Source organism: Epinephelus fuscoguttatus, linkage group LG17, assembly GCF_011397635.1.
Source record: "Epinephelus fuscoguttatus linkage group LG17, E.fuscoguttatus.final_Chr_v1".
In the NCBI taxonomy this organism is placed as follows: Eukaryota; Metazoa; Chordata; class Actinopteri; order Perciformes; family Serranidae; genus Epinephelus; species Epinephelus fuscoguttatus.
Genome location: NC_064768.1, coordinates 32,544,574 through 32,564,518, shown reverse-complemented (window position 1 = coordinate 32,564,518; position 19,945 = coordinate 32,544,574). Strand labels below are relative to the sequence as shown.

General features: G+C 40.3%; 1 protein-coding gene across 1 annotated transcript in view; it reads right to left on the bottom strand.

Annotated features, from left to right (window-relative positions):
* The window catches only part of thsd7aa (thrombospondin, type I, domain containing 7Aa), a 167,694-nt gene that overhangs the window by 71,144 nt on the left and 76,605 nt on the right, over positions 1-19,945 (bottom strand). The window contains exons 2-4 of the mRNA XM_049601983.1: positions 17,822-19,028; positions 10,635-10,883; positions 6,262-6,443 (exon numbers count right to left, since the gene is read on the bottom strand). Coding sequence (XP_049457940.1) covers positions 6,262-6,443; positions 10,635-10,883; positions 17,822-19,028 — 1,638 coding nt within the window. The remainder of the gene's footprint in view (positions 1-6,261; positions 6,444-10,634; positions 10,884-17,821; positions 19,029-19,945) is intronic.

Sequence of the window (19,945 nt, the reverse complement as noted above, 5' to 3'; positions counted from 1 at the left end):
TAATTCTAACAAGCTTTAACTTACAACTGGGAGGTATTAAAACGTGACTAGCAAAATATTGCTGCTGCGCTAACAGGTGTTGAAACAGATCATCCAAATGACCTGTTGATAATTCTACCATATCTGTGTGTTGTCACGCCAACCAAACAGTCAGACATCCCATTTCTTATAAAAAGCTTTTCATCCACATGGTTCATTCAGAAGTTTTGGAGAACAATAGCCTTTTTGTTTTCCTCCCTCCTTGTCCAGTCTGAGCAGCTCTTCACAGCCATAACAAAGGCTGATTAATGGAAACCTCCACACAGACTGACCTTGCTCAGGTATCTCTGTGCCAGATGGTCTCGTCTTCCCTGTGCTGCACTTCCAGCCGCCAAATTAGGGAACCTACACTGCCACGTGCCACCTGCCATTAATAACCGGACTCCCAGGTCCTTTCCAGCCAAGGATTCATGGCGTCACAGTGGCACAGCTGTTATACAGCATGTCACAGTTTGCTCCCCAATTGGGTTTTGCATTGATCGGAGCCAATACAGGAAAATAACAGCTGAAACAACTGACACTCCCACCCAGTATAATTCATAATGTTATCTTCAGAAGAAAATGAGAAAGTGGTTACAAAATATGTGCCACAAGGGAGGAGAAAAAGCTGCTTATGATAATTAAAAAAAAAAAAACAATTTAAGAATGTAGCATTGTAATAAACAGTGATAGTGTCAGCATTAATCTTTGCATGTGTGACAAAATTTCAGGACTTAGTAAACCCTTCGCGTTCCAACTGTGAGTAAATAAATACACGAACAAGCAGTGATCTTGGATGGTAGTATTTCCTGGTAATCGGACTGGGAATGTGTGCACACAGATATTACTACCAGAGTGTCCTATCTCTGTCACTCTGGGATTTGCTCATCGTCGTTGAAAGCAAATGATAAGATTACATCAGCTTAATTGGGATACGGATTCTCCCCACACAGCTGCTTGGCTCATGACATCGAAATCATCCACTGCATGCTCTGACACAGGAACTGGGAAATGATACTGTGGTCTTGATAAGAGCAATCACAGGCAGTGCTGAAGGGGGCTTAAGATGTGGTTTATCTGTTGAGACTCACACCCTTTCTTTCACCACAATTACAGCGTGTAGGCAGGGTTTTTTTTTAAAACACAGGAAAACTTCTCCCTTCTCCCTTCTCCTTCATCTTTTACTGGTGTGTCATGTTCAACGTCACGAACAGTTCGGAAAATAGGTTAGTAAACAATACAAAGCAGCATGGAGGCCACTGAATATATTTCTTACTTACTCAGTCTCTCTTTCAAACTCAGCGCTGACTAATTTGGGACGATGCTTGAGCGCTGCCTGGGCGGGACAGGCAGTATTTTGTGGTGGGCCTTGATTGCATCTCGCTTTTAAAGGAGCTAAAGTTGATGCTGATAAATACCCATGACTACTGCAGAGTCATTTGACCCCAGTGTAAATAGTCATTGTAATCTTTCCCATTACATACAAAAGCCAGATGTTAGCAGGTGTTTGTGGGTTTTTAGTGTAATGGGAGAGGGGCTAAACTTTTTACTGACTCTACTGGAACATCCAGCAAAATAATCCAACTGCCCTCATGAAATACAAATCCAACAAAGATTTCTAACCCCCATGTTTTTTTGCTTGTTTTTTAAGTTAGGGAAAATTAATGTTAAATATTTTCAAAATACTGAGATCGACCTTCAGTTTTTATTATTTTCATAATTATTTTACATGTATTTTTTTATCCAGCCACACTTGTTACACTAACTTTCTCCCGAACTGGCTTCCCATCAATAAACACAGCCAGTTAGGTTTTATGGGACACCTACTATAGAAAACCAATTACATAACCAATGTAATTTAAGAGATCAGGTTCAAGTGCTTAGTGCTAACTTAGATTAGCAAACTCAGCAGGCCTACCTTCTCTTTAATCAGTCTTTTAAATCTAATTTTACAGGAAGGTGCTTCTTACAGCAACTCTGTTGTCTGTCTAGTTTCTCCCCCTTGTTTCTCAATTGTATCTTTTATTACACACTCTGTTTTATCTTATGTTTTGTTTTTTTATTTATGATTCTACTTACGTTTTGTTTTTTATCTTGACAGCATTGTCAGTATCATCATTATTGTTGCTGTTGCTGTTGCTGTCGTGTTTAATGATAGACATGTCCTAAAATATGAAGGAGATTTATAACATTTTTCCACTTCAGTTTATTTCAGCCCTCAACTGGCAAAACTACAACTGAATGGATTCCTTTTCTAGACCCTTGTTGATGCGAGCTCCAACTATACCTGCAGCTTTCATGCTCATGTGAATGGTGTTTGCAAGACAGAGACATTTAGCCGACCCGACAGTCCATTTCCTCTCGCCAATCAGTTAACATCATGCAAGCACAAAATCAATCCAATGAATCAGTAGCGCAATGGCCACCATTTTAAGACTGTAGTGATGGAGTTAGATGTAGCCAACAAAGACACAGCTGAAAGAAAGTAGTGAGAAAATGTGCAAATGAATGTGGAGAATGGGTAAAAGCGCTCACGTACATCACATTAGGGGGTAGCTAAAATTATATGAGACATGACAGAACAAAACCTCTCTGAGAACAAGGACAGGTGCAGGGTGAAAAGAAATGGGAGGATGTGGCATCATTAATGCTCTTCATTTATCACCTCCATTCCACTCTTCTTTCCTCTTGTTTTTCTCCTTCTGCCAAAATCCTTTGTTGGTGACACCTGAAGCCAAATGTAGTCACATTTCACCTGTCATAGTACCTTCATTAGTGTCCCCCCCTGTTCCACCCAAAAACACTTTTCTTAACAATTACCGTGCTAACAAGCACACAGGGCGTCTTGGCTGGAGGTGCAGTCACTATTTCCTGTCTTAGTCTGGCAATATATGTAAAGGGAAACAGTGGAAAGTGAGAATCGCCACTGTTAACAAATTGGCAATGCAGAATCTTGACACTGAAGGATGAGAGCGCGTGATTGGTTGTGAGCATCTGATCAAAATAATTTCTAGCAGCAGACGCCAGTTCAGCCTCTCTGGCCAGATGGACTGAGACTTTATTGTGTCAGTGCTGGATAAGCATGGGCGTGCTACCAGGCCACTTCCAGCCTCCGTATGCTCAGTAATGCCACCAATTTATGCGAAAGCTCACATTTCATCTGCTTTCCTCTTGGTGTGGCTTTTGCACGCACATTAGCATATTCATATAGCTCAGTCCCAGATTTAATATGAGGGGAAAACCTCTTTAATTCTCCACTCTGGTTCACACATGGCTGGTAAAGCAGGGGGGAGGATATCGGTGACTGTGTGCAGAGCTGGAACAGATGACACGACTTTGGTGTGTGTGTGTGTGTGTGTGTGTGTGTGTGTGTGTGTGTGTGTGTGTGTGTGAAATGCAAGCCTGAGCAGATGATTCAGAAGCTCATAAACAACTTTTTTTTGTCTGCCACTCAGCCCTCGCAGATGTAATTTGAAGCTGTTTTTAAACCAGCCTCTGTCAAAACATGTGCTATTGAAAAGGCTATAATTTACTCCACAAGCTCACTTTGCTTTCTCACGCCAAGATATGGCTCCTATTCTTCCCTGATGTTGTTTGTTTGTTATTTGAGCTGATAAACAGCCCTTCATAGGCCATAAGAATTCTGTCTAATATAATAATTACTATCCAGTTACAGTCTAATAGTGGAACTGCAATTAGGATGTGGATTATTTACCAAGTGTCCCAGTAATTTACCATAAAGAAGCACAGATGTTTTCCTATTAATGACATGACACACAATAATAAAATGATGCTGCCAGTGTTCTTTGTCTTGGTCTTTGTTCGTAGGCATGATACAACTCTGTCTGCTAAAATTCCTTCACACATGTGGTAAGAAATGGTTTTGCCAGATTATGTGTACTGGCATGATTTTCTTCCAGTCCAGGAAGGGTCCCATATCGTGTTAGGTTGAGGCTACTAAAACACTTTGGTTGAGAAAGATTGTGGTTTCGGCTTATTATTAAAAAATTAGGCACCTCCTGTATTTTGCTTTAAGCCTTTTTCTATATTTAAATAAGGTCTGTATTTCTCCCTGACCTCAACCAAGTGCCTAAGCTGTCTAAACAGAATCACAAAAACAGCAATCATGCTTGAGCTGCAGATATTGTAGGAAAACAATGTAATACAGTGTCAGTGTTAATTTTGCAGATATGCTCAGTATGAACATTTTGCAGCTTCAATCTCTGCAGTAAGCATGGAGCCCACACTGTAACTAACTGCACTCACTGAGGAAATATTATCATATTTTTGGGATAATGAAACAGTGATTCCAGACAGAAGCAGGCAGAGGGGTCTACAGTCTGTGTTTGAAGGATATATCCAGGTTAAAAAGACAAAGATAGTTAGAAGCTAAAGCCGAACTATATGCTACAGATCACAGTGTAAAAGTGAACCATCACATCACTGCTGATCACCACACAAGACAATGAATATAAAGGGAAACTTCATTGATATGGAACCAGCTGTGTGGCATCGCAGTGTGTGCAGATGAACAGTGTTTGGCTCCCTGTGCCACCGTCAGCACCCAGACCTTCACCACTGGATGGGCAGGGATCTCTGAGGAAAGTCAAACAATGTTCATCTGCACACACTGTGATGACACACAGCTGGTTGAATATGAGCAAAGTTTCCCTGCTTCCCTTCACTGGTTCCTGTACAGCAGGGTTGGTCTTTGTTTCACTGTTATAATCATTAAAAAGCAAAAGCAGCATGTGTATACATTCAGCAGGCTATATCTTCAGTAGCTAGCTAGCTAACCCTACACTTTTCAGGGTTTGATTTTGGTTTTGGAACAGGGAAGAAACGTATATCTTTTTCCAACCTCTCCAGGTAACGAGTATCATTAATACACGACGTGCCCCAGACACAACATTTAGCTCCAAATCCACAAAACCAGCCTGAAAATGAAGGAAATCTGAAACGACTGCATTAGAGTCAATGGACCGATGCTACATTATGACTGGCCAGTCTGCATAGTTGGTAACTTTTATAAATATAGCTTTTTTTGTCTTGCTTGGTGAAACTGTCACTTCATCCACACGATCGTCAATAAGACAGATAATCTGCAAAAAAAATCATTTCCCTCCTCCTCCTCATATTGCTTATAACGGCAACTGCAAGAATCCAACACACCTGATTTAAAACAACCAACAAAGTTTGTAACGCAGCTGTCAATCATGTCAATCACTGCTCATGAACTGTCAAACAGTTTTGACAGTTTGATTGCAGTTCACAAACAGTGACTGACATGATTGACATTATCTATGAAGCATTAGTAAACAATTTATCAATATTCACAAAGTCATTAATTACAACTCATGAACTCTTTGTAAAGGGCACCCTATTTGAAAACGGTTCTCAATATTCTGATGTGCTAATCATCTACGATCAGCACTCTCTGCCACAAATTCCTTAATGATGCCTCTCAGATTAAAAGCAGGCCGACCTGTAACCAAATAATATGTGTAATGTCCCTAAAATATTTCTACAAAAACTAGTTGTCTGCCCATGTTTGTTAACGGTTAACAGCACAGTGAGTAATTACACAGGCATTATAATATATGTATGCAATATCCCTACAGGGAAAAATAGAGTAGTGTGTCTGTGGTAGTCAATCACAGTGACCTAGTGACCAAAGAAAATACACCCAGATGGCGTTAATTCAGAGCCAAAGCCACACCATTTGGGGAGTGCTTTCTCTGGCAACGTGAAGGCAAAACAGTCCCATAGTGTTACATTTAAAGCAGCGATAGATGTCTATGTGTAATGCATTCAAATCGCTATATTTTGGTGTCATTTTATTCTATTAATTAAAAAAAAGCAGAGATGCAACCTCAAGGTCACCGAACTGGATGCTCTCCATTCTTCGGTTGTGCCAAGAGATTTTGTCCATGAAATCACAGACAGATCGAGCGACGAGGGACACCCTTGCCGAACTCCAGCACCCGGTGAGTTTTTAGTCAGATGCATAAAAAAATAAAACCGTTGCCTTGAGATCTAAGAACATTTTCTTGCATTTCCATTTTCGTTTACTTTTTGATTCTCTTGCATGTCCTTTTCAACAGAGACACAGTAAATCAGTAAATAAATAAGATATTATCAAACAAGTTAAATAAATAAAGTGAACAAACACTTGAATGGTGAATAAGACACATATCAAATCAAATACAGAAATACAAGACAACAGCACGCTGAGAAAGTCACCTTCTTTGCTCCTGAGCGAGCCGAGGTTGGGCGGTGTGTCAGTGCTGGTCTGGACACAGTAGACCTCCCGGGTCTGAATCCCGCCTCCACACAACCCCGTCTGGTTTCCACGCCGACGGTCCTGTTGGCTCAGCAGCACATCCACCCTGCACTCTGTCCACTCTGTAGTCCTCCAGCTGTAACTGAGGAAAGAGGTGGACACAAGAGGAGTTAGTCTGATAGAGTGTATCAGCCCTATGTTGTTTGTCCTGTCGAGAAGACGCAGGGGAAAGGAGTTGGATGTTGTTGAGTTGTGGTCAGTTGGTTCAATCCAAACACAATTCATATTGACCATATACTTTTATGATGCTATAGCAGCCAGATCAAAGGTAAATGGATATTAAGTTTCATTTCCTGGGACAAGCTATGCATAGCCATATCAAATCAGTGGTTTTATTTGACCAATATACTGATCTGAGGGCAAACTATACAAAGTGCTTTGGCTTTACCACCACAAAACAGTGACTTTTACTGTTTTATTCTAAACTCACTTGAGTCACATGTAAACCTTTTTGACAATATAATCAAACATCCAAAAACTGCTGAATATTTTCAGCATCTGAGTTTAATGATCATGCCCTCAAAACGCACTCAGAATGTTGTCTTGTATGGTGAAAAAAACATAAATAAAAAAATGAAAATCGGCAAACAAAAATGCAACTTTATGCGCTTTTCCACTACTGTTATGCAAATATTAGGAGGTGGTTCTCGGGTATACACAGTAGGGGGCACTATTCTCTACTATAGAATCTGTTTCCATCGCACATTTTTTGGCAATACGTAGAGATTTTTTTAATTATTATTATTTTTGGTGTTTCCACTAAGGTTTTTTTATGTGTAAATTGAAAATGCACATTAAAAAAGGTGGATGGAAACACAACTAATATATCCAATAATATCAAAATTAGAATGTTGCAAGTAAAAGAAACAGCCCAATTTCCTACATCGTTGAAGACCTGTCGATGTATTTGTCCATTTCTAGATTCTACCAAATTTATGTGGTGTTGTACTTGCAGCATTTTTTTATATAATTGCGTTGTCTTAGCAGTAATGGTTTGAACTATCTCAGTTGTCTCACGACTTAGTGTGTTCCCACAGTGGATTAGAGCCCTGGAAATTTAATTTAGATTCCTTGCGTTATTTGGAGGGAGATTGTTTCTCCTATTAAGGTTGTTTCTCATTTTTCTCATCAGTTGGGTCTACTGTACTTTGATCATTGTCGGCACCTTATGCAGTACGCATTGGTTTAAGGACATTTTTAAACATTCAACATTTTTTTGTCATTTGCTGAATCCGTTATGCTATACGTGGCCCAAAGAATGGGATGTCCATACAACTACTTTTGTGTAGAGCTACAGTTAAGGTTCATTATTAAAGATCTGACCTTTAATAGGTGTTTATTTTGATAACTGAAAATGGTTGAAAATCTGTAAAAACAAGAGAAGCATAAAAAATATAATGAATCAGATTCTTAGAATACCATTTGCAGAGCAGATGTTGTGCTTGAAACATTTGTAGCTATGGGGCATAATAGCTTTGAGGCACACTCAACACTGTGTGCATGGCTTTTTGCAGGCACTGAACAGCATCAGTTGTGCCTGAGTGAGTCAGAGTGGCAATCATGTTAGAAAGACTTTTTATGTTATTGACCTTAGATCTCTGTTTACAAAGTGCCTCACGCTTTGTGATTTAACCAGACTCTCCACTGACACATCTCTAAGACTCGATTTTTTAACCTGAAAGGAGGTTGTTAATTGCAGCGTAGATGGGTTTGTGTCTGGCTAGTGAATTGGCAGCAGTCTGCTTCAGCAATAATGTATTGTGGTTTCCACCCTGAGGTCAGGAGATGTAAACCCTGCCTCCATCTCTGCTGATAATGGAATTCATTTGAGGTCGCCAATAAAAGGCTCCATATTCATGAGCAAGGTCTCTCTGCCCCTCAGTTGCCTCTGCACTGCTGCAGAACAATGAGGCCCCTGGGAAAGCATTGCATCTTGGGGCTTTAAGTTGCCCAGATGGGGACACTCAAACAGAGCAGTTCTTCAGCACCATGGACAGAGCTGCTGCCTCTCTTCCTGCTGGATGTCAAACAAAAGGCAGCAGGAATCAATGGACACTGATTTACTGTTTGACATTATGGCTGACTTCACTGACTCTGCCCTTATAACAGAATAAACTCTCTAAAACTAAAATAAAAAATAAAATAAACTCTAATAAATGTATGGGTTACAGGGAAATTAAGTAAAACTGGAACTTCCAGATTGTGTTCCAGGAGTAAGAAAACCTTCAGAAAAATTCTGAATCACAGTGACATTTATTTATTAAAAATAGAGTTGTTACACATATTCTTGCTCAATCTTTTACTTTTGTGCTTCTTTTTTTGTTCTTTTCTTTTGTTTGTTTTTTCAGCCAAAGACTGTCATTAGCTGTCAACACCACAATGGACTGAAGGGCAGCTTTCACTGTCAGCTCATGACAGCCAACAAAATACCCACTCTTATTTTTTTCTGATTAAACAAACATACCAGCAGCATTATGTCATGTCATGTCATTCCAAGTGCTGACGCGTATAGATGCTTATGGTACATCCTAGCTACAATATCTTGACTTCTTTCTGGATGCTGTGGCCAATGTCCAATGATATGATGACGGGTCATGTATCAGATGATCCAACGCTCCGCAACACAGAGGCAAGTAAGGGGGGAAAAAAAATCGGGTGATCCATTTTTAACTCATTAACTCAATGCTGACTTTTGGTTTTATGCAGGACACAAACACTGGTTTGCTGGATAAAAGGTCTGTGCTTGTTTGACCCATCCACCTCGCACCCTAAGTGGCCTTGTTGCTCTTACTGTGTCACCCAACTTACCCCTTCACTTGCGTAATTATTACTACGGCTACGAGGGGACGCTGCCTAACAAAAAAGCATAAACATGAGTTGTAATTTCTGCTTGTAAAAACTTCCTATGTATGTATATTGTATGCTAGCAAATTATTTAACATTACTGTTGTGTTTTTATTTTGGCTAGGAATGACTAATGTTACAGTTAACTAATGTTAGCTATGCAGTCGACATTTTGGCTGTTAGTTAGTTATGAACAATGTGTTTTTAACATACTAGCTAGCAGGCTGACAGCTAATGTCAGTTTAGCTAATGCTAACAGCACAACACACAATATATGTATCTTGTGTTTAGTGCATGTAGAAATTAAAACTCACCTTAAAGAAAACATGGTAGCTAATAGTCCTGTTTCGAACACATGATAACGGTGCATTTCAGCCTCTTGTGGCCAATATGAGTACTACAATAACACTTAAAAAATCAGTTTAGATCAGGTTTAGAAGATTGACCACCACAACCTTTTTTTCCCTCACTTGCCTCTCAGGGCTTCCGTAGTTTGCAGATTTTGTAACATGCGACCTTGACGTAACAATAGCTTGTTCCTCAAGTGGAGCAGTGGAGGAAATAAAAATGAATGGAAGAACAATATTTCTACTACAATTAAATTAACATTCAATACAAAAAAAGTACATCAGGTCTTATTTGATCCGGCTGGATTTTTTGAAAAAGTGGTAGCCAGTTAACATATGGCTGTGACAGTATCACAGTGTCTTAAAAAGGAGATGGAGATGGATATAAAGATAAGAAAAAATGGGGACAGGTGTAGTTCCAATAATAGCTACATTATATGGCCTGTACAATACTGGATCATGCAGACATTTAACTTTATACCACTGGGTATGATCGCCTAATTTCAACCACTTTTCATGGATAATGAACTTGACTTTGAAGAACCTAAAAGGTAATTGACATTCCCTCCTGGGGGGAGAGGGGTGGGGGTTTCGGGATGGGACAGCATGGTGGGGTGAAAAAAAATAACACCGTGCAGCAGATTCTTTTCTGATGCTCTATTTACTTATTCCTGCTGGCACTGAGCCATTTCCTCGACATCTCCTCACACACCCTTCCCCAACAACACCCTTCCGCTGACCCCACCCACATCACCCACCCTCACTCTGTCTGGAATTATTAAACCCGGAGACCTTGGCAGTAATGGGTTTGTTATTGTCTCACCCTGCACACTTAGCATAATTTAGGGACACACAAACACTATCATATTTCATATTACAGTTCCGGTTACTCGCTAATGTAACTGCCAGTGTCTTCTGGTAAAGCTCCAAATTTTTGTTGGATGCCAAGAACATTATTAGCCCAGTGATAAAACCACTGCTCCCACTGCTTTGAGACTCTACCTACATATGTCAACTTCTCACAAACTAGCAACACTTGCACTTTAGGTGAATAAGTCTTTCCGTCTCGGTCCACTACTTACACAATGCAGGGTGGCACTCCGTCTCCCTGGGGGCTGCAGGGCTCCTTCTCCTCCAGCTCTGGACAGTCTGCTCCTCCATTGATTGGGAACTGGCTCACTTTTCTGGTGCGAGTGCGCTCTCCCTTGGGCCCATTGGGGTCGTAGCACTCCTTGGAGCAAGCTGACCATTCAGACCATTCGGTCACATCACAGTCTTTGGTCATGACACAGGCCTGGAAGGTCACTGGCAACAGCTCCTGAGAGCACAGGCTGGAGATGAGAAGACAAGGGACGCTTTAATACTTTAAAGGAGCTGTCTGTGACATTTGGAACATTAATATAGCAGCAAACCACTTTTTATTGTGTAAAGATAATATGAAGTATTGGCATGTTGTAAGCCGAGCTCCTCTGTTCAGTGTTGTGGCAGACGAGTCCCTGTTAGTGTGTCCCATTTGTTATCTATCTACCATGGCTTTGCACTGTACTCATACAATGGTTACCGCTGAAATAGGGACAGCATCACTGGGAAAGCGTAGACAGTTTTCCCCTAGATAACAATGTTTAACTCTATCAGCACTGTTTATGGAGTGAGCACTGTTAACTGCTAGCCACCGGCTCAGCCACCTCCATGTTGAGAACCATGTGCAGACTATACCGCTCCACTCTGAAATATAGATATGCTCTGAATGATGCGTGCAGCTCCTTAAAGAGTTTTTAAAAAGTATACACACACACACACACACACACACACGCACACACACGCACACAGAGCCTTTCATTTAAAACACTCCATGTTAATGTAATTAGGATATCTTACATTACAGATTGAAATGTTTCCCCAGAGTGCTTTCAATGACTGTGCTTATCATTTGTATTAGTAAATCACACAGCGCTAAGCCCATCTAAGTATTGCAAATGTTCTAGGACAGCTATATAACTGTCTGTATGATGAAAAAAAAAAAAAAGGTAGTACCTTAAGGCTACATCTTTACTTTAATCAACTAATTGCATGAAGAACCAATTACAAATAAGAAGCAGAAAACAAACAAAGACATTTTAAAGAGAAACATGTTTCTTTAAAGAAATAAACACTGAAGTAATATATAACAGGGTGTTGTAATTATAATCCCTAAGATTTCAGTCAGGTTTATATGATTTGGTGATATGTTTGAAATCTGGCAAATTCTGACAATGTAGATCCCTAACGTCTGTATGAAATGCTATCTGGTATCTCTATAACTGACTACTAGATGACTCAGCACTCAGTGCTAACATTCAGAGCCAATTCAGGAAGTAGTGTCAGGTGGAATGTGAAGTATAAAGGTCAGGGTGAAAACCACAGAGAGGTCCGCTATGCATTGACAGGAGGGAAACACTATTCATCGGGGTTAACAGGTTTCGATATCACACTGGCCGTAAATAGCATTAAAACTTGGGTGAAATATGATGTAAGTCCAGTGTGTATAATTTCAGGGCTGCTCCTTGAAAGTCAGCAATTTGAATCATCAGTGCTGGTCAGTGTGCTTCTGAGAATGTTTTGGTCTCCAGATTTTGCTGCAGAGCGAGCACTCCTGACTTTCATGCTACTCTTCGGTCAGCTGCAGACATGATGCAACAGGACAGAGGAGGAGCGGCTTTCCACAGTAAGTCTCCAAGATAAAATTATCTTCTCTTGTCTGTTTGGAAGTGGTGAATTTACAGCTCACAGATACTTAATACAACACAGTCTCTGGCTTTTGTTTGATATCTAGTGTCAGCAAAAATGGTGTTGCACATTTCCGTTCTGTTGTTAGCACAATTATCTTGTTTACTATATTACATGAATGCCACTGTCACACTGAGTGTCCTGCTGAGCCTTATTCAAACCTTAAAATTTTATATGGAAAAAAATAAATAGTTTGGTACAGTCCTATATGATTTAGAACTATATATCAACTGAAGTGGAATATGATCTTCATAACTATGTTTGTATTACTGTATATCACCTGAAACTAAGAATTAATCAAACTAAGAGTTTTGTTAGCTTAGAATAACACATTTATATCCACATATCTTGTGGGTTCTCTGCCTCTGAGTCTAGTAGCCTAGAATGGACAAACCAATCACTGGCTCTGTTTAGGCCCGTTTATACTTTTGCATCAGCCAGTGTAGTTCTACACTCTTGGCACATGTGAGAAGTTTCAGTTGGTTGCAGTGTTGCAACCATCAGATGCCACTAAATCCTACACACTGGACCTTTATCAGATTTTGGCAGAGGCTATAAGAACACAAAAGTTAAACTGTGAAGATGTGAAGAGTCAAAATTTAACAAGAGTCAAAACCTGTGAGTTTGCGACCTATTTTTCTAATGCTAAAATAACCATCATACTGACATCACAATCTCTACAGAGAGCCACAACAACAAGTAGATAAGAGACAAAAAAAGGCAGAGAGATGATGAGCAGCATTTTCTTGCCTGTTAAAATGCCTCTGCATTCACAGAGTGGATTATTAGGAACCAAATAAAGCCACTGTTGTGTGGGGATTACAAAGCTGTAAACGACTGGTGAAATGCTGCTGTACATCCTGCAGCTTCCCTTTGTCTGAGTCATCCAGTGTGATAAACAGGGTTTGAAAGTTGGTCATTACAAACCCAAACAATTTGTTATCCCTATTTTCAGCAGCTGCTTCACAGCACCACGGCTTTGTTTGATGATGGGATTGCTGAGGAGCTGAAAGACACTTTTTTCTGTCTGTGTGTTTTGCGGAGGCTGATAGGCCATTTGGGATAATGACACACTGCTTCCCTTCTCTGGTTCTCTTCCCTTTAAGTCTCAACAGTTCAATTTTTTCTTCAAATAAGTTCTGAATCTTCGTGTACAAACAGACCCTGTGTCTGCTCTTTTAATTTTTTTTTCTATTGGTTTGTTCAGTCAATCCTCCTTCAGCCATTAAGGTCTTCTCTATGAAGCCTTTCATAGAAAAGCCAGAGCTGCAGTGTGTAGACACAGACATAATTATGGCACCATGAAGCTTTACAGATAGAAAATGTAATAGTTTGCATTTTGATGCAAATAATATTTTCACTTCACAATATAACATCATCAGCAAAACATTGTTGGACAGCTTCCCAGTTCTAGCACCAGGTGGACAGGCTATCCAACAACATAATACTATACAACCAGCCCTTCGATTAAACCTTACTAGGGCCTTTAAAATGACCTGTGTTTAAGTATGCCACACAAAACATCTCTATTAAATATCTATTCCAAATTGAATGTGGTCAGAGGCCACAAGTCCTCCAAACAGGGCCGCTGCTGGCCATGTGGGTGCCCTATGCATAATTGCTTGGTTGTTTTGCTCACACATCACCCAAACTTTATAAACTCTGCATATATGTTCTACTACAGAAGAAATATAGAACAGACATTTTTCAGCAGCTGCAGGAGGCTCTACAAAGGTAAACATGTCTGCATTACCTGGCTCTAAGTTTGATAACTGGGTCATTATGCACTAATGCTGATGACAGCAAGACCACTTAGAAGGTCCTGTCCCATTGTTGAACATAGGTATGTTTTAATGAGGTGAAGTTTGAAAAACAGAGACAGCTCAACAGAGGCAGCTGACTGTAATAATAACTGTAATAATAACCTAGACGTGAGCTCGAGCTGCTGCTGTGCTGTGCTCAATGAACCAGTGGCAGTGCAGCTCAAACTGCATTGTGTCTGAGAAGGCCTTAACTGAGAGAGTTAATGCAATGCCAGGGATTATGAGTGATGATGATCAATTTGGGCTGTTTTGGTGTCCCCTCCGGCACTGGAATCTGAAATATGTCCTTAATTTTCAAAACTACCTAAGTACCTGGGAGCAGTTGCACAAAACACCTTTCTCTCCTTTAATATGACATTTAAGGCCTAATTTCTCCTTAGCTGAGGTACTTACACAGTTGCAAAGAATCCCTTTAAAGGTTTCCTTAGTTAGGGAAAAACAATAACCTCATTTACTGCGTTAAATAACATTTTACAGCAATAAAAGTTTCAGAGGTTTTTTTTACCTTGCTTTGGTTGCTAAGATCTTTTTTCCAACAGTCTAGGGATTCCTTAAGTATAAGACCAAGACAGGGAGAAAACCATAAATACTTAAGTAAATATTTTGAGGAAACCTTAACGAGAACACTTAAGGGTGTTTTGTGCAAACAATTTTATTGTGAGGAAACCTTAACTAGGACTTTAAGGTCAATATTATTTTAAGATGTTTTGTGTAACTGACCCCTGATTTTTTATAATAATCTTTTAAAATGATGAATTTAAATAACTCTCTTAATAACATATTCTCTTTATTTAACAAATAACATATTCTCTTTACTTAACAGAGTCTCTTGTTTGTCTTTCCAATATTAACATATGCCTATATATGTTAAATAATAATTGAAACAATAAAACCCTGTAACTGTCTTTTGATGGGATACATTATGGATACATTATAAAATATTTCAACATCTATAATATATGTTTCTCTTAAAAATACTTGACTAAGGCCCACCTTTATCATCATCATCGTCGTCATCATCATTATTCATTTTAGCCACCAAATAAAACCTGAAATTCCCACAGTGATGGATCCAACTGTAAATAAACTTGGTTCTGGGCTCTAGTAAACATTGATATGGTCAACTTCCCATTTCACTAAGCCTCTCTGAAGTGTTCAGCCATCTTTACACTCTGTGACACACTTGACTCCACTTGAGCAGTGTAGCAGAGTTAAGTCTGTGTTGATACGTGATTCTCTTTGGGATAAATATTTCAAAGTAAATATCAGTTCTAGTGTGTATCATGCAAATATAATATTCTACTTGAGCGCTGGAATATGACGAGTGCCATTCGCTTAAAATTTGAATCATTTATGAATTCTGACCTTCTTCCAGGCATTAAAAGCAAATGTATCACATTTGTATTGGCCACTGCTCAGTGGCCTCTATTAAAGCCAGGCAAGCATAGCAAGACAGAATGAGGCCACTCGTCTTCTAACAAAGAACATGGATCCAAGACGCCACATGGACATTGACCTGGCTGGAAGTAAACATGTATTGAGACTGTGCATCTCAGGATGAATCTCACAGTGGAGCTTTGACAAATGTGTCCAGTGTTATTGAGGTGTGTGAAGCTGTGTGTACACTAAGGAAGCAGAGGAGATAAAATGATGTTCAACACTGACTAATTCAAACTGACAGCAAGTCTCATTACAACCATTATTACTGAGGCCCTGCATCATGGCTATATGAATTATTAAGAATTATTAACTGCTTGTTAATAATTCTACTAATTGAAGTTAAGCCTTTATGGTAAATAACTTCAATTAGGTCTGACTAAATATTAGATTCACAGCAGAAAACAGAGATAACACTGAATGCTAACACAGTTCCACAACACTGAGTGTTATGACTAAGAGTTATGAGCCTGATACTTGCAGCCATTGAGTGCTACAGACAGTACATCATGAGCTGGAATGTGCAGCACTCTGACAGTGGCATATCAAACAAGCCACATCCCTCCCTGTAAAAAACTGTCAACAAGCTTAACAACATAAGCTCCTCAATGGGCAATAAAGTGCACACACAAAAGTATGATTTTGTAAATTACAGCACACAAATGTGCATATCAAAAATAAAAAGTTTAGTCAGCCAAGAAACATTGTATATTATTCATGTCTGCTGTGCTACAGTGGTGTTTAATGACATTTCATAAGTCCTTTCTTTCTACAACATCTGTGCATGGCAACTATGGTATGGGTACGGGTTTTGTTATGAAGGGAGCATTTAATATGCCTTTATTAAAGGTGAACATTATTTGCATGTCTGTAAAAGGATGTTAACGCCTGCACTTGGACACCCATACACCACCCCGACCACCACTATGTACTTTCTGACCAGCTACATAGAGTACAAACTATCTCCTTTACTGGCACTGCACGTTGGAAACATTGGACGCAAATCTTGAGGTGCAAAGTTGTCCAATATGAACACATATCCTGTGGATACTGGGCTGTTTTTCTGATATTAATGTCTTAAACGGATACTTTGCCGATTTTCAACCAGGTCTATGCCACCACAGTGAGCACAGTGTGTGCAGACGAACAGTCTCAAGGTCTCATCTGATGGATTTCGGCTGGCAAATGGGCGGGGAGCGCCAAAAGCTGGTGGCACAGCGGGCACCTTAAAACCGTTCACCTGCACACACTCTCCATTCCATAGTGGTAAAGAAGTTGTCATAAATCAGCAAAATATCCCTTGAAGACCTAAAGTTCAAGTTATTTACTGTCTTACAAACAATAGCTACAGTGAAGCAGTCATTGGCAATAAAATGCATAGATCTAATAATATTAAAATAATGCAAATAAGACACAAAATCTAAGACATAAAGTTAAAATATATGAATAAAATATAATACAGTATAAAATAATAATAAATATACACAGTACAGTAATGGTACAATGTATAAACTAAATAAATAAATATACATAAATGTATATACATTACACTAGGTTGTAGACAGGCATGCACATAAATGTCCAAGTGAGAAAGCCCTCCATTGGCTGTAGGAATTATGATGAAGGACGTCAGGTAGTGCAGTTGTAGAGCAACAAAACATCTGATTTTTATATGAGAGACAGCTATTTATTTCCTGTTTATAACAAACAGGAAAGCATGGCCATGATCGTTCCTTAACTTTAGCCCAGTGATTATTACTGAAACCATTACGATGAAGCTCTCCGAACTTAAAGAGGGAGTGTTTTTAACTCTAACCACAACATTTTCCTACACCTATCCAACTTTGTGAAAACAACCGAGGCAAAAGGGACAAAAACCATAATATTTCAAACCCTAACCTTGACCTGGCCATCTAATCCCAACTCTAACTCCTCCAAATCCATCTACTGATGGCATTCGGTGAAGCAAACTTCACCTTAGAATTTACCTTTACCCAATCCTAATCCTAATTCCAAAATAAACCTGAAAAGTCCTGATGTTGAAACACTCTAACCTTGACATAGATCATTTAACCATTATTCTAGTCTTAATCCTGAAACCAAGGTATTATCCAGACTCTCAAGAAAGTGACAACAAGTCAAAATGTTCTCACAAAAGTAGATCATCAGTAGGAGCACACTTTTGAAAGCATGCATTGAAGCTGTGAACTGATACATATGCAACTTATCTAAGTGATTTTTACCTGAGGGCTTCAACGTTCCCACTCTTATGCACACAGGTCACTTCTCTGGTCTGGTAGCCAACCTGCATGTCCCAGAACTTTCCTCCCACGCGGTTCTGTCGGTTCCTGTTCCTCTTCTTCTTGATGAGTTCTCTGGTCTCAGGATCCTTCACCTTACCCCTCTCCCTTAACCTGTCCCGGACCTTTTCTCTCATTTTCTCTTTTTTCTCTTTGTTTTTAGCCTTTTTCTGTCGTTTGGGCCTGTCTGCCTGTCGGGACGGCCTGTCTGGTTTCCTGTTCGCCCTGCCCAATTTTCTGTTGGGTCTGGAGGGTTTGTGCCCATCTCTGGACAGTTTATCACCCTCTTTTGACCTTTTGTCTCCTTCTTTATGCTGTTTGTCACCCTCTCTGCTCTGTTTGTCCCCTCCTTTTGACTGTTTGCCACCCTCACTGGACAGTTTGATACCCTCTCTGGATTGTTTGTCACCCCCTTTGGGTGTTCTTTCACTCTCTCTAGACTGTTTGTCACCCTCTTTGGAAAGTTTATCACCATCCTTGGAAGGTTTGTCACTCTCTCTGGGTGGTTTATCAGCTTGTCTGGCTTGCCTTGGCAGTGGGACAGAGCAGAGCCCCCAGGGTCCCACCCTGAGGCTATAGAGGCTCTCTTCTCCCTCACAGGGCCCTGGTTGGCATGTCTGAAACTCAGTCAAATTTGGGCAGGCAGCCCCGCCAAACAATGGAGGAGCCAGAACGAAGCGGATCCGGTTCTGTAAGCCCATCCCACAGGTTTTTGAACAGATAGTCCACGGGCTGAACTCAGACACCACACAGTCCCGTGGGCAGGGAATAAGACAGGCCTGCTCTAGGCGTGGTTTGGGCTCAAAGTATTCACAGATTGCATCTTCTGCAGGCTCGCCATTCGCTTTCTGGACACAGCCCACCTCCCTGGTCTGGATGCCCTCCTCTCCCCGGGTACACACAGCGGGGCGCTGCACTCCAGCACTGCGCATCGACACCGGGACACACTGGTTCCAGGCACCCAGCTGCCAGTCGTACAGATCTTTGTGCCAGTCGCACACTCTGAAGCAGCTCTGCTGGTTGTCCGGCCGTTCTGTCTGGTCACAGTTGGTGTGCAGCGTGGTCCAGCCTTCAGAGTGGGCGCACCATACTGCCCTGCTCTGGCTGCCACCAGGTCCACACTCACTGCCCATACAACGACCCCATGGACCTGTAAAGAGTAAGACAACAGAGGTCAAGGAAAGGTCAAAGTGTATAACAAGCTCGCTGTTAAAAGAGCAGTCAAACAATCAGACAATAAACCCTCAGATCACCTAATAGGAAAGTTATTATGCAAACTGAATCTCAGTTTTAGACTGACTTCATGGTTCTTTCATGGCTTTGACCTACAGTAAATATCATGTCCTGTGCTATATACTGGAGTATTCTAACACTTTCAGATTAACCTCCAAATAGCATGGCTGGATCATCTGTTTTTTTCAACCTATCCTATCATCTGACTGCTGGTGTTCCTCGCCCCACTGAACTTTGTTATACAGATGCCCCTATGTTTCTCAGCAATTACTTGATGATGGTAAATGTTATGATATTCTAAGCTACAGCTACAACAGTAAGACCAAAGTTGCAATCAAGCAGGATTTTTTTAATGAGCAAAAACCCTTATCAAAACAAGATTAAGTATTCCACAGAAAAACAATATTATTTATAGCTCTAAAGTGCTTCTAAAGACAACACTACTGCCTTTCCACATTGTGTTAGTGCTTCCAAGTGTCAATACTGTGATTGCACTTTCCCTGGATTTATGAGAATGCAATTATAGTTCTAAGTAAACATCGACTTTCAGCATACCCCCCTGTTAGAAGCGCAGCAGATGAGCAGAGCCAGAGACTGAAGACTCAATCAATACAACGTAAAAATTAACTGATATGAGGCATGGCGCGGCCTTGCATATTATTAGCCTTGTCTGGTGTTGCAATGCTGGGAACCTTTGTCAGTCCAGACTAAGCCAAGCATCTCTCACACACCACTGCGGTTTTCACATGATCACAAAATAACTTCTTCATGATTACAGGATAGGAAGGTTTGCTATATTAACCCTGTAAAACAATTATTCTTATCTCAAATGAT